Source organism: Oncorhynchus tshawytscha, linkage group LG12 (genome assembly GCF_018296145.1).
Source record: "Oncorhynchus tshawytscha isolate Ot180627B linkage group LG12, Otsh_v2.0, whole genome shotgun sequence".
Classification (NCBI taxonomy): domain Eukaryota; kingdom Metazoa; phylum Chordata; class Actinopteri; order Salmoniformes; family Salmonidae; genus Oncorhynchus; species Oncorhynchus tshawytscha.
This window is the reverse complement of record NC_056440.1, coordinates 74490156-74503442: the sequence shown is the minus strand read 5'-3', so window position 1 is coordinate 74503442 and position 13287 is coordinate 74490156. Positions and strand designations below refer to the sequence as shown.

Sequence of the window (13287 nt, the reverse complement as noted above, 5' to 3'; positions counted from 1 at the left end):
AAATGCATTAAGAAGGAAAGAAATTCCACAAATGAACTTTTAAGAAGGCATACCTGTTAATTGAAATGCATTGCAGGTACCTCATGAAGCTGGTTGAGAGAATGCCAAGAGTGTGCAAAGGGTGGCTACTTTGAAGAATCTCAAATATATTTTGATTTGTTTAACACTATTTTGGTTACTACATGATTCCATGTGTTTTATTTATATATATATATATATATATATATATATATATATTCCTAAGAGCTATACCCCCAAAGCCATTGGCACATGAAAAGCAAAATTAGAATGATCCCTGGTTAATTTGTTATAAACAAATGTGCCCCAAGCGATGTGTCTTCCCTGTTATAAAAAAATATAGTAACCAATCAGCTGCTGTGAATTATCTTGCACAACAAAGGGGAGGGGTTTGTTACAAAACACCATCGTGGCGGGAAAGGGTTTTTCCTGTGGTGCAGGATACATCAACTAGGTTATTCAAGAAAACAAACAGCTTTTCGGACCTAGCTTGCAAGCTAAATATCTGCGACTCGGTTTGCCTGATGGTTTCGGAAGAACCAAATCTTCCGAACGCGTTTGTGAAATTGTACTACATATTGCAGGTAAGATTAAGGACCATCGCATAGAACTATCCATATACAACTACCCATGAAATATTGCTAGTGAGTCACAAGTTATGTTTCCATTAACTTGTCCAGTGATATTTTTTGTTAACATTTAGAGCTCGTGTAGAAAATAGATGCGACAATTGCCTGCTAGGGTGTCGACTAAAACAGCTGAACGTAATGACGTCACGTCTGTCGAATAAAAATGTAGTTTTTGAAGCGTTTCCATTGCCCATTTACAAATTGCCTGACAGATAGATGGGAGGGCATACAGGCTGTTTCATGTCCCAGGTAGCCAGTGGTGGAAAAGGTACTAAATTTTCATGAGTAAAAGCAAATATACCTTAATAGAAAATGACCCAAGTAAAAGTATTTGGTTTTAAATATACTTGTGTCAAAATTAAATGTAATTGCTAAGATGTACTTAAGTATAAATAGTAAATGTATAATCATTTCTACTTCAACCTTTGACGGATACCCAAGGGCACACAAACACAATTTACAAACGTAGCATTTGTGTTTAGTGAGTGCCAGACCAGAGTGGATGACCAGGGATGTTCATTTGATAAGTGTGAATTTGACCATTTTCCTGTTAAAATGTAACGAGTACTTTTGGGTATGGAGTAAAAAAGTACACTTTTCTTTAGGAATGTAGTTAAGTAAATGTTGCCAAAAATACAAATAGTTAAGTACAGATACCCCAAACTACTTTAAATGTATTTTTACTTTACACAACTGCAGGTAGCCCGCAAAAACCAACATGGATTGAATGCAATAATTGACTAATATTTGCCATATTCTAATACATCTCATGTGCCAACGTATCGCCATGGTCCGTGCCATGGTGAAACTTGCACTCATGTAGATCTGAAATAATTGGATGGTAAAACTTGCCAGCCAAACAGAAAAGCAAGGCGAATCAATTCAGCCATTCTTGAAAGGCAGGAAAAACGCCGCTTCCATCAGATCTGTTGCAATAAAGAAAGTTTGACAGATTAAAAATCCACCCCGGTCCAATGGATACAAATAATGTTTAGATAATGTCTCCCATCTTCCGTTTCCATTACACTTTTTTTGTTGCGACATATTGCTTTTGTCAAATACCTAGGTCAATGTTAAACCTACTTAGCTACTGATATAACTAGCTACCCCATTCAGAGGTAACTGATTTAGCGCCTATTGATGATAGTAGTATCTTCGGACAGGGGTGTTTTGTTAAGAGCCCCAACACTTGCTCTAAATATTAACTCATCGTATACGTTTTTTGAAAACACAAGGAACGTATATTTCATATCGGCAAGAAAAATAAATAATACAATTTAAATTATAACACACCTTCAAAGGGTTAGTGTTCCCACACAACCATATGTCCATGTTACATCATTTTTATGGGAGACACAGGTGGCCACCTGTTCTAATTAACTATCTCGTGTTCGAACACCTGTTTAAACTGGGGGGACGTGTAGTTTGTCAACTAGAGGCACACAGCTTGTGGATCTGTTCCAAACTGCTACAGTAAGGTATGTATTTTTCTTGAAAGACGCTTTCTTACTTCACGAAAGATAAGGCAGCAATGTTCCGAAAACCGTTTTGAGCTAAGATTATTGAAGTTTCTAAACAATAAAACATAACATCAGCATTGTAGTTTGGATGTAGCCAACAGTGGGCGAATGTAACGGCTGAAAACCCTACACACAGAAGGGTTTGCAAGAGCTAATATATAGCAGCTATCTATTGCAAACCCTTCAGTATGTTTTCAGCTTACATTCGTATATCGTTAAAAGGCGCTGACAATTCAAGACGCAAACGTTAGTTAGTGACAAGCAATCATAATTGTACAAACATTGGGTTAGTTATGCATGGACTGGTGCCCTGGGTGAGTGGAGATCAATGAAATGGTAGGTTGCAATAACAGTAATGTACCATAACCACTAAAACGAGACCTAGGACCAGCATGCTTGTCTTATCTAACTTCTCTCCTCAAAAGACATGACTGACTAGCGCCAAAGATGATCTATCGCTGACTATTTGGGTTTCCACTCTCAATCTTATTTTAAACCTAACATTAGCAGTCAGAATTATTAATTTTTTCACGGTTTTACAATATGACTGTAAAAGTCAGAATGTAAAACCGTGAAAATAATTATTAATCGCTTTTGTTATTATTGTAAGGTTAGCATTGCTGCTAATTTTAGGTTTAAAATAAGATTTTAAAGGTCGACTTTGGGCACGAAAAACCATCTACCTGCCCTTTACTCAATTTGTAACAGAAATGGGGTTTGCCTTTGGTGGTTCATCGATGTCATGTGCGCAGCGACCGTAGCTAGTTCGTTAGCTATGCTAGACAGTGCAGTTAGCCAGTAACTCAGTATTTGTTTACGTCATTTCACATCAGTTGTTTTTGGATGTAAACTGTAGAGATCGATAAGAAATAACAATTCCGTAGCCGAATATCTTATTCATATGTGTTTTGTTTTTAAGCATTAAATGACCTGAATTGATGGTGAATTGACCTTTGTGGCTGTAGTAACTACTGACGACCGTCTATTCGCCCATCCGTGGTTTCCACTAGCTTCTTTAGCCACAAAGTTCCAGTCAGGATCCACAGCCACATTCAAAATTGGCTACAAAAATGTGCTTTCAGTCATTAATTTAAGATTAGGTATGAGGTTAGCAGTCCATGGTTAAGGTTAGTTTTAAAATCAAAATTTAAAAAGATAAATTGTAGAAATGGTCAGATATTATAACTTTGGTTATAGAAGCTAGTGATGCCCCATCTTCGTCTCTGCTAGCGCTCATTGCGAGATATGTTTCCGGGTTCTGAAATGACTTTTTATGCTGTCACATTACTGTAGTATTGTAAATTCCTCGCCCATGTGCACCTAAAGTTTCCTTGGGCACCTAACTAGCATTCTTCCCGGACCTCCAGCATTGTCGGAGCTAGCTATCTATCTAGCTGAAGATCTTGTGCTAAGTTTATGATAAATTATAAACCCGTTTAAGTCATTACCAAATTGAAATGCATCCCAACATTAATTGCAGGAAATGAAGCCAGCGAACACCAAGAATGGTGTCCCTGTACTCCATTCAGCAAAAGATGGGTGCAAACCCAAGAAATTCACCCCAGATGAAGTACTGGTACCAAATCCCAGCTTCAAAGAAAATCAAGGAACGAAAAGAAAGGTAAGTGTGTCCACCCATATGATGACCACTGATCCATGATGCAATTCCAAAGTGCAAGTTCAGTGAATGTATGCATGCATGATTGTTTGGCTCAATTGTGTGTATATGGGCTATAACTGGGCAATGCTAGTACTTCACAATTAAATGCAATTTGTCTCAGAGAAAAACACTTCCTTTGAAAGTGGAAGAAATAATTGAAAAAGTCAAAGACCAGAAGGAAGACAAAGATGTAAGTGTTCATCACACACAGTATTTAGGCCAAATAACCTAGGTGTCATGTTTCATTAGGCACCAAACGGAAGGGAACTGATTGTATAATATTGAAACAGGGAGAGACTACCTCAAGTTGTCCAATAAAAAATGCTTGTTTTTCTTTTCTGTTGCGAAATGTTTGCTATGGCGTATGTGTAGAGGACATGAGTCGGTCATGGTTGCTCAAGGTCAGGTGATGGGTAGCCCCTCCCTGCGAGTTCAATCTATTTCAGTCTTCAGGCCAATGGGGGATTTCCTCTTGGTCTAACGGCTCTTATCACCAACGGGGGGCCTGATCTGTCGTGGGGCAGGAGATCAAAGGGGTGACTGTAGCGGACTTGAGTCGGTCATGGTTGCTCATGGTCACGTGATCGGTAGCCCCACCTGCGACTTCAAAATCAGTCGGTTCTAGTGGCAATAGAGAATTTCCTCTTGATCTAATGGTCAAGATGTTGGTTTCTTCCGTGGTAGACCCAGGTTCATATGTTACATGTGGACTAATGCAGAGGTTTTTAAACATCTCTTCGGCGACCCCCAGGTATTCCACGTATTTGAACTATTCCTGGGCTGGCACACCCGGTTCAACTTGTCAACAAATAATCAAGCCAATGGTCATGTTCCCCTGCTCAGACGTTGCATGCATCAACCAATGGTTGTGTGCCACGCCATCGGCTGCTGTCGGACACCAGATAGCTATAACATCATATTATGTTGTTAGGTGATATGTAAAATACCGATCCAAGTGTTGTGGCATCATCATCAACATCTGAGCAGAGGGCACAACCTTGTTTAGGCAATCAGGTGAGCTAGTTCAGGGCTATAACAATACTGTGAAACGTCTGTGGATCCAAGAGGAGACATTTGAAAACTGCACAAATGAATACAATCCTGTTGGTGATCTCACTTTACTCTTTGTTTTTACATTTCAGATGCAACCTGGAAGTTTATCGATATATGAATTGGAACGGTTGGAAAATATCAGACAAAACCAAGTGTTCCTGTCCTCCATAAAACTGCTTGAGGTTAGTTTGTTGAAGAACAGAGTTTAAATGGTATCTACTTATGCATATTTTACTGAAACTCCTTGTGTGGTGAAATGAATAACATATATTATTGTTTCCTCAATAGGCCAAGCAGGATTTGAAACCAGAAAAAACACAGCGAGGTCTCAAGAGACAGAACAAGTAATGACAGATTCAACATCTGTACCAATGACTGAAAATATTTACTTCAATGTTTCCATGTATGTGCTTACATTGGTCAGTCGAATTAGGTCTCCGTACAAAGTGAATGAGCTTCCGTTATACATACTCAATCCCTTTAGGACATAAGGCCCATATGAGCTTCTGTAACGTATGGCATACAGAATGTATTTATTATGGCCAGCTTGGATAGAGAATGTCAGTGTGACTCGTTTCTGTTTCTAACACAATGTAACTAATGTCTTGGCTCACTACAGTAAGGTAGCCTGGACAGAGATACTGCCTCCTCGCACCAAGTCCTTGAGAATACAGAAGAAGGAAGCAGAGCGACTCCCCCTGCCCCTGGAACCACACAGGATTTATTATGAAGTCGAACGAGTAAGTGACTGACCAATAGCAAAATGTGATGTAGTAACTGACCAATAGGATATGCTCTTATGTTAAGAAATTGTACTTCACTACACAGAAAAGCCTACTTCTCACATTTGTTCCATTTTAGTCTTGAAATGCTAGTTTATTTCTCATGATAATGGTTTGTTTATGTTGATGTGTATTTACTAAAGATTGAACATGCCAGGAAGCCAGAGGGTCCAATTAGTATGGAGCCAATCAACATGGAGGAGGATAGTTCACTGCCACCTGAACTTCTCAAGCTGTGGACAGAGGTTGCACATTTGTTCACCATGACCTACTTTTCTCTAGCACAGTCCCAGATCTGTTTGTGTGATCTAGCCAACTCATTTGGCATGAAAATGACCATAACATTTGGCAAGACCACACAAACAGATCTGGGACCAGGCTAACTCTTCAGTCCTATGTTCAGCATAACTGTTTGCAGCTTTGCTGTTCTTTTAAAGTTTTATTTTATTACACAGGATTTAATCAAAGAAGAAAAGGAGGAGTTGGGTCTGGAAGAGTGAGTTTCATTTTGAATGTTAAGGAATTTGGCCTTTTTTCTGAATGTTCTGTGACAAATGTATATATTTGTAGTATTTGATGGACATCCTGTATTGATTTGAATGTATAGATGTGTAAAACCCTAACCTGTGCCAGGCTGACATTACATTGGATATGTTTCCAGGTACCGTAGTACTCTGAAGAGCATGGAGCTGAGTGAGATTGGAGGAGTAGCTAAGGTGGTGAAGAGTCGTATCTTCTCTGTTGCCTTCCACCCGTGTAGCAGTCGTCTGCTCATGGCTGCTGGGGACAAGTTGGGTGGAGTGGGGCTGTGGAACCTCGTGAGTACATACAGTGAAACTGGATGCCGTAGAGTTAATGTGTGACTGGGCTTTTTGGGTTTTGTTGTTCTTTCAGGAATCTGGTATGGGTGACGTCGTGCTGCCGTTTGTTGTTTCCTCAGGACTCTTGCTGTGTTCAAAACAACTGGAAACTCAGAAAAATAAAACATCAAATCATGACATCAGTGATCTTCAGGTCGGAGCTCTAAAGAAAGACCGGAGTTGGATGATCGTTCAAATCAACAACAAAAAAATCAGTCTGATGCTAGTTGTTTTGAACGCGCTGAAGTCTTTTTCTCCCTTGAGTTCCCAGTTGTTTTGAACACGCTGAAGTCGGATATTTCCGAGTTCCAAGTTCTTGTTTGTTTCCTCAGGACTCTGATATGGGGGATGAGCGCGTGCTGCTGTTTGTTTCCTCAGGACTCTGATATGGGGGATGAGGGCGTGCTGCTATTTGAGCCACACGTCCAGCCGGTGGCCTGCATGGCCTTCTCCAGGTCACATCCTACAGACCTGTTGACCCTCAGCTACGACGGGACGCTACGGAGCACAGATGTGGAGAAAGCTGTTTTTGATGAGGTACCATGCATAATTCAGTGATGATAATATATGGCATTTAGCAAGCTTTTTTCCAAAACAACATAAAACGATGAATGTATTTTCATGTGACCCCAGTGGGAATTGAACACACATATCAGACTTTAGATTGCCTGTTTGGTCTTTGTTACGTTATCTCTGTCCTTTCTCCAACTAGGTGTATCGGATCAAGGATGGCTTGAGAACCTTTGACTTCCTGTCACATGACTGTTCGACGCTGGTCACCGGGGACTGGTACGGAGACGTTGCCATCGTTGACAGGCGGACTCCAGGGTAAAGTAACATTTTGATTTTCTGTCTGTACAAGTCAAAAGCTTATTGCTAATGCCCTATTAATGTTGGTCTGTCTCGTTTTTACTCAGAACCTCTCATGAGTCCCTCCATAGCCTGGATACCAAGACGGTTCGCTGTGTTCACGTCCACCCTGTTCAGAAGCAGTACATCATGGTGGCTGAGAACAGGTACAAAATGGGAATCAGTGCTATGATGTGCAACATGTCAATCTCTATACAAGCCTTGAGAATCCTATGGTTTAATAAGTTGATTTATGTATTTTGTCAAGTTTGCAAAATTATTACTTAAAGTATAGTCCTATTAAGGAAATCCACTTTCTATTTCATTGATCTTTTATGTTGCTAAAACTGATATTGATGTGTTGATTTTTCTCTAGTATTGTGAGCATTTACGATGCTCGATGTTTGAAGGCGTCGTCGAAGAGAGCCAGTCTCCCAGCTCTATGGTCACTCAAAGAGCATCTCAAGTGCCTACTTCTCTCCTGGCACTGGCAACAGAGTAGTGACCACCTGCCTAGACAACAACATCAGGTGAGTCTGCATGCCACCGTAAGATGTTAGTACATTAAAATATGTAAAGAGATAAAAAATGTTAAATGACTGAAGTTCAAATAAATAATTTGCTTATGTGCTACGATAAGGGTTTTAAAAGTTGCACTAAGCTTATTGTCCAATACTTGAAACATGAAATGTTTAGCAATTAAATATACTTTGTTTTTCAGGATTTATGACACCTCGGAACTGACCTCCAGAGCTCCGCTACTGACCTCCATCCAGTAAATTCATTATACTATCACATTTAGAAAGCGAAACTGACCAGGTCTCTCGAGTTTTTCTCTCATGGCAAAATAAAGATGAAATAAAAAAAACATTGGAAAGATCCTACAACCTCTGTTTGCATTGGTTTACTCTCCAATGCCAGTGTTATTTCTAGTATGTGTGCTTTATACCAATAGACATCAGCCAGCAAATCCAGAAGTATTTGTAATAGTGTCTTTGTATAATGTTGATGAATCCATTTCCTTTGTCCCTCTTTGCAGACAGAACTTGTACACAGGGCGCTGGCTGTCCAAGCTGCAGGCGATGTGGGACCCCAAGAGGGACGACTGCTTCGTTGTGGGCAGCATGCAGCGGCCTCGCAGAGTCCAGGTATAAGCACTCCTTTGTTTCCACGTCTATCATCGAACCTCAACAACAATAAGTAAGATCTGAGGTCGTGTTACTATTCCCATAACAGAATGTGTAAGGTCAGTGTGCAAGTTATATGGCTATGCATGGTATGGGTAACGTTTTATATGTTTTATATATTTTGTATACAGGGGCACTGTGTCCAAGACAATATTCTCCTCTGGGACAATAAAGTATATCATTTTCTATCCAGGTGTTCCATGAGAGTGGGCAGCTCCAGCACTCCTTCCAGGACCCAGAGATGACCACTGTGCTCTCAGTCACAGCCTTCCACCCCACCAGGAACGCTCTACTGGGGGGTAACGCCTCCGGGCGGCTGTACGTCTTCACTGACTGAGAGCAGGATGCCTGTATGTGTTCGCTGCCTGAGAGGAGAAACCTGGGCCATTGTTCACAAAACATCTGAGTAAGAGTCCTGATCTAGGATCAGGTACCCTCCCTATTATTCATTATGATCTGGAAGGCTAAACTGATCGTAGATCAGCACTCCTACTCAAATGTTTCATGATACGGGCCCAGAACACATGCTTAGAATAGATCAAAATTAGTTGTTTGGTTTTTCCGTTTTTCTGCAAGCTGCCTTTGCTATTGTTGCACATTGTTTTCTATCAAATTGTTGATGTTTTGTTAGTTTCTATATTTAGCTGAAGTTGTGCTTTTCATGTAGTTTAGTTCTTTCATTGGCTGTATTGTACCCGCAGTGAATTTTGTGATTGACGGTTTTAATCTTTCAAATAAAAACTACCAGAATTCAGTGGCTACAGCCCTACAATCAATAAAATCATGGCTAAATACCAGTGTGTTGAAAATGTGTCCTATGTCAGGCAACTCACTCTTCTGTGTCTAGGCTAATTATTTTCTGCAGTTTTTCCTCATCACCAAAAATAACATTACAATGTAACCCAACTCATGTGTAGGCCTACCTTACTAAGCTATGTTATTAGACTAGTAGGTTTCTGTGTTATGGTTCAGACTTAGTGAGAAGTGTTATGTATGTTAGGCTGTGGGGGTAATTTCAGAAATAGTTTTCAAAATGATAAAGCAATAATCTTTGTTATTAATATGACCACCCTACCTTCAGTTATTGGGCTTAAATGACTCATGTATTCTGTACTGGCTAATTTGTGTTAATTACATTTGTACTTTGATTTGAATCATCTTTGTTCTACATCAGCCCTGAAAATGTCACGCCAATTGAGCACCATCTTTAGATATTTGACAACACTTGTTGAATTTAAGAATTAAGACAGTCTACAATGGCACCAAACACCTAAGGAGTGGCCTTTTTAACCTTTCCCATCACTTACTGAGATCTTGGCAATGGTAAGGCCTGTCCTCGTGAAATAAAGTGTGTGTTCCTGAGAAGCGTCTCTATCATTTTAATTAAAATGGTCTGAGAAGAACAATGCGTTGGCAGGGCAATTCAAGCAAAGACGATATTCGTTGATAAGGGACCATTTGAAATTGACTAGGGGTGGGGTGGTCCAAAATAGGGAGGGTTGTAAAACTACTTTGGGGGAGGGATATGTTTTTTTAATTGCCACAGGGAAGGTTAGTTTATTTTTATATATATATACACTTCTGGTCAAAAGATTTAGAACACCTACTCAAGGGTGTTTATTTTTTTAAACTATTTTCTACATTGTAGAGTAATAAATACAACTATGAAATAACACATGGAATCATGTAGTACCCAAAAAGTTAAACAAATCAAAGTATATTTTATATTTTGACATTCTTCAAAGTAGCCACCCTTTACCTTGATGACAGATTTGCACACTTGGCATTCTCTCAACCAACTTCACCTGGAATGCTTTTCCAACAGTTGAATGAGTTCCCACATATGCTGAGAACTTGTTGGCTGCTTTTCCTTCACACTGCGGTCCAACTCATCCCAAACCATCTCAATTGGGTTGAGGTCGGGTGATTGTGAAGGCCAGGTTATCTGATGCAGCACTTCATTACTCTCCTTAGTAAAATAGGCCTTACACAGTCTGGAGTAGCATTGGGTCATTGTCCTGTTGAAAAACAAATGATAGTCCCGCTAAGTACAAACCAGATGGGATGGCGTATCGCTGTGGTAGCCATGCTGATTAAGTGTGCCTTGAATTCTAAATAAATCCCAGACCGTCACCAGCAAAGCACCCCACACCATCGCACCTCTTCCATGCTTTACGGTGGGAATCACACATGCAGAGGTCATGTGTTCACCCACACCTCGTCTCATAAAGACACGGCGGTTGGAACCAAAAATCTCCCATTTGGACTGCAGAACAAAGGACAGATTTCCACCGGTCTAATATCCATTGCTTGTCAAGTCTCTTCTTATTATCGGTGACCTTCAGTAGTGGTTTCTTTGCAGCAATTAGACTATGAAAAACAGATTCACAGTCTCCTCTGAACAGTTGATGTTGAGATGCGTCTGTTACTTGAACTCTGTGAAACATTTATTTGGGCTGCAATTTCTGAGGCTGGTAACTAATGAATTTATCCTCTGCAGCAGAGTAACTCTGGGTCTTCCTTTCCTGTGGTGGTCCTTATGAGAGCCAGTTTCATCATAGCGCCTGATGTTTTTTGCGACTCCACTTGAAGAAACGTTCAAAGTTCTTGAAATGTCCCTATTGACTGACCTTCATGTATTAAAGTAATGATGGACTGTCGTTTCTCTTTTGCTTATTTGAGCTGTTATTGCCATAATATGGACTTGGTCTTTTACCAAATAGGGCTATCTTCTGTATACTATGTTCTACCTTGTCACAACACAACTGATTGGCTCAAATTCCACAAATTAACTTTTAAAGAAGGCACACCTGTTAATTGAAATGCATTCCAGGTGACTACCTGATAAAGCTGGTTGATAGAATGCCAAGTGTGTACAAAGCTGTCATCAAGGCAAAGTGTGGTTATTTGAAGAATCTCAAATATAAAATATATTTCGATTTGTTCAACACTTTTTTTGGTTACTACATGATTCCATGTGTTATTTCATAGTTATGATGTCTTCACTATTATTCTACAATGTAGACAATAGGAAAAATAAAGAAAAACCCTTTGAATGACTGTGTTCTAAAACTTTTGACCGGTAGTGTGAATATATATATATATTTATTTATATATATTTATATATTCACAGTGCGTTCAGGAAAGTATTCAGACCCCTTGACCTTTTCCAAATGTTGTTAGGTTACAGTTATATTCTAAAATGTATTACATCGTTTTCCCCTCATCAATCTACACACAATACCCCATAATTACAAAGCATAAACCAGATTCTGGAAAAAATAAAATAACATTTACACAAGTATTCAGACCCTTTACTCAGTACCTTGAAGCACCTTTGGCAGCAATTACTGCTTAGAGTCTTCTTGGGTATGACGCTACAAGCTTGGCACACCTGTATTTGGGAGTTTCTCCCATTCTTCTCTACAGATCTTCTCAAGCTCTGTCAGGTATGATGGGGAGTGTTGCTGCACAGCTATTTTCAGGTCTCTCCAGAGATGTTCAATCGGGTTTAAGTCTGGGCCCTGGCTGGGCCACTCAAGGACATTCTGGGCCACTTCACCCCAGTTTGAGGTCCTGAGTGCTCGGGAGCAGGTTTTCAACAAGAATCTCTATGTACTTTGTTCCGTTCATCTTTGCCTTGATTCTGACTAGTCTCCCAGTCCCTGCCACTGAAAAACATCCCCACATCATGATGCTGCCACCACCCTGGTGCCATGGTGCCAGGTTTCCTCCAGTCGTGATGCTTAGCATTCAGGCCAAATAGTTAAATCTTGGTTTCATCAGACCAGAGAATCTTGTTTCTCATGGTCTGAGAGTCTTTAGGTGCCTTTTGGCAAACTCCAAATGGGCTGCCATGTGCCTTTTACTGAGGAGTGGATTCCGTCTGGTCACTACCATAAAGGCCTGATTGGTGGAGTGCTGCAGAGCTGGTTGTCCTTCTGGAAGTTTCTCCATTCTCCACAGAGGAACTCTGGAGCTGTGTCAGAGTGACCATTGAGTTCTTGGTCCCCTGCTGACCAATGCCCCTCTCCTCCGATTGCTCAGTTTGGCCGCATGGCCAGCTCTAGGAAGAGTCTTGGTGGTTCCAAATTTATTCAATTTAAGCATGATGGAGGCCACTGTGTTCTTGGGAACATTCAATGCTGTAGAGAAATTTTGGTACCCTTCCCCAGATCTGTGCCTTGACACAATCCTGTCTCTGAGCTCTACGGACAATTGCTTCGACCTTATTGCTTAGTTTTTGCTCTGACATGCACTGTCAACTGTGGGACCTGATATAGACAGGTGTGTGTGTGCTTTTCCAAACCATGTCCAATCAATTGAATTTACCACAGGTAGACTCCAATCAAGTTGTAGAAACATCACAAGGATGATCAATGGAAACAGAATGCACCTGAGCTCAATTTCCAGTTTCATAGCAAAGGGTTTGAATACTTATGTGAAAAAGGTATTTCTGTTTTTTATTTTTAATACATTTGCAACATTTTCTAGAAACCTGGTTTTGCTTTGTCATAATGTGCAGATAAGGCGGGGGGAGATTTTAATAAATTTAAAAATAAGGCTGTAACATAACAAAATGTGGAAAAAGTGAAGGGGGTCTGAATACTTTGGTCGATGACCCTTCGCCCCCAGTCTGAGGTCCTGGACGCTCTGGAGCAGGTTTTCATCAATTATCTCTTTGTACATTGCACTGTATATAGATAGATAATTGACTGTTATACAATTT

At 40.2% G+C, this 13287-nt stretch overlaps 1 protein-coding gene across 1 annotated transcript; it reads left to right on the top strand.

Moving 5' to 3' along the window:
- The first annotated feature begins 420 nt into the window (after positions 1–420).
- Positions 421–9355, top strand: LOC112247295 (WD repeat-containing protein 76). The gene is given in 16 exon segments (XM_024416016.2): positions 421–602; positions 3648–3788; positions 4970–5062; positions 5169–5224; positions 5500–5620; positions 5806–5907; positions 6118–6158; positions 6324–6480; positions 6901–7059; positions 7235–7350; positions 7440–7538; positions 7748–7784; positions 7786–7901; positions 8093–8146; positions 8411–8519; positions 8752–9355. Coding segments are annotated over 16 exon segments (1605 nt in total). The 5' UTR covers positions 421–542; the 3' UTR covers positions 8896–9355.
- Positions 9356–13287: the final 3932 nt, after the last annotated feature.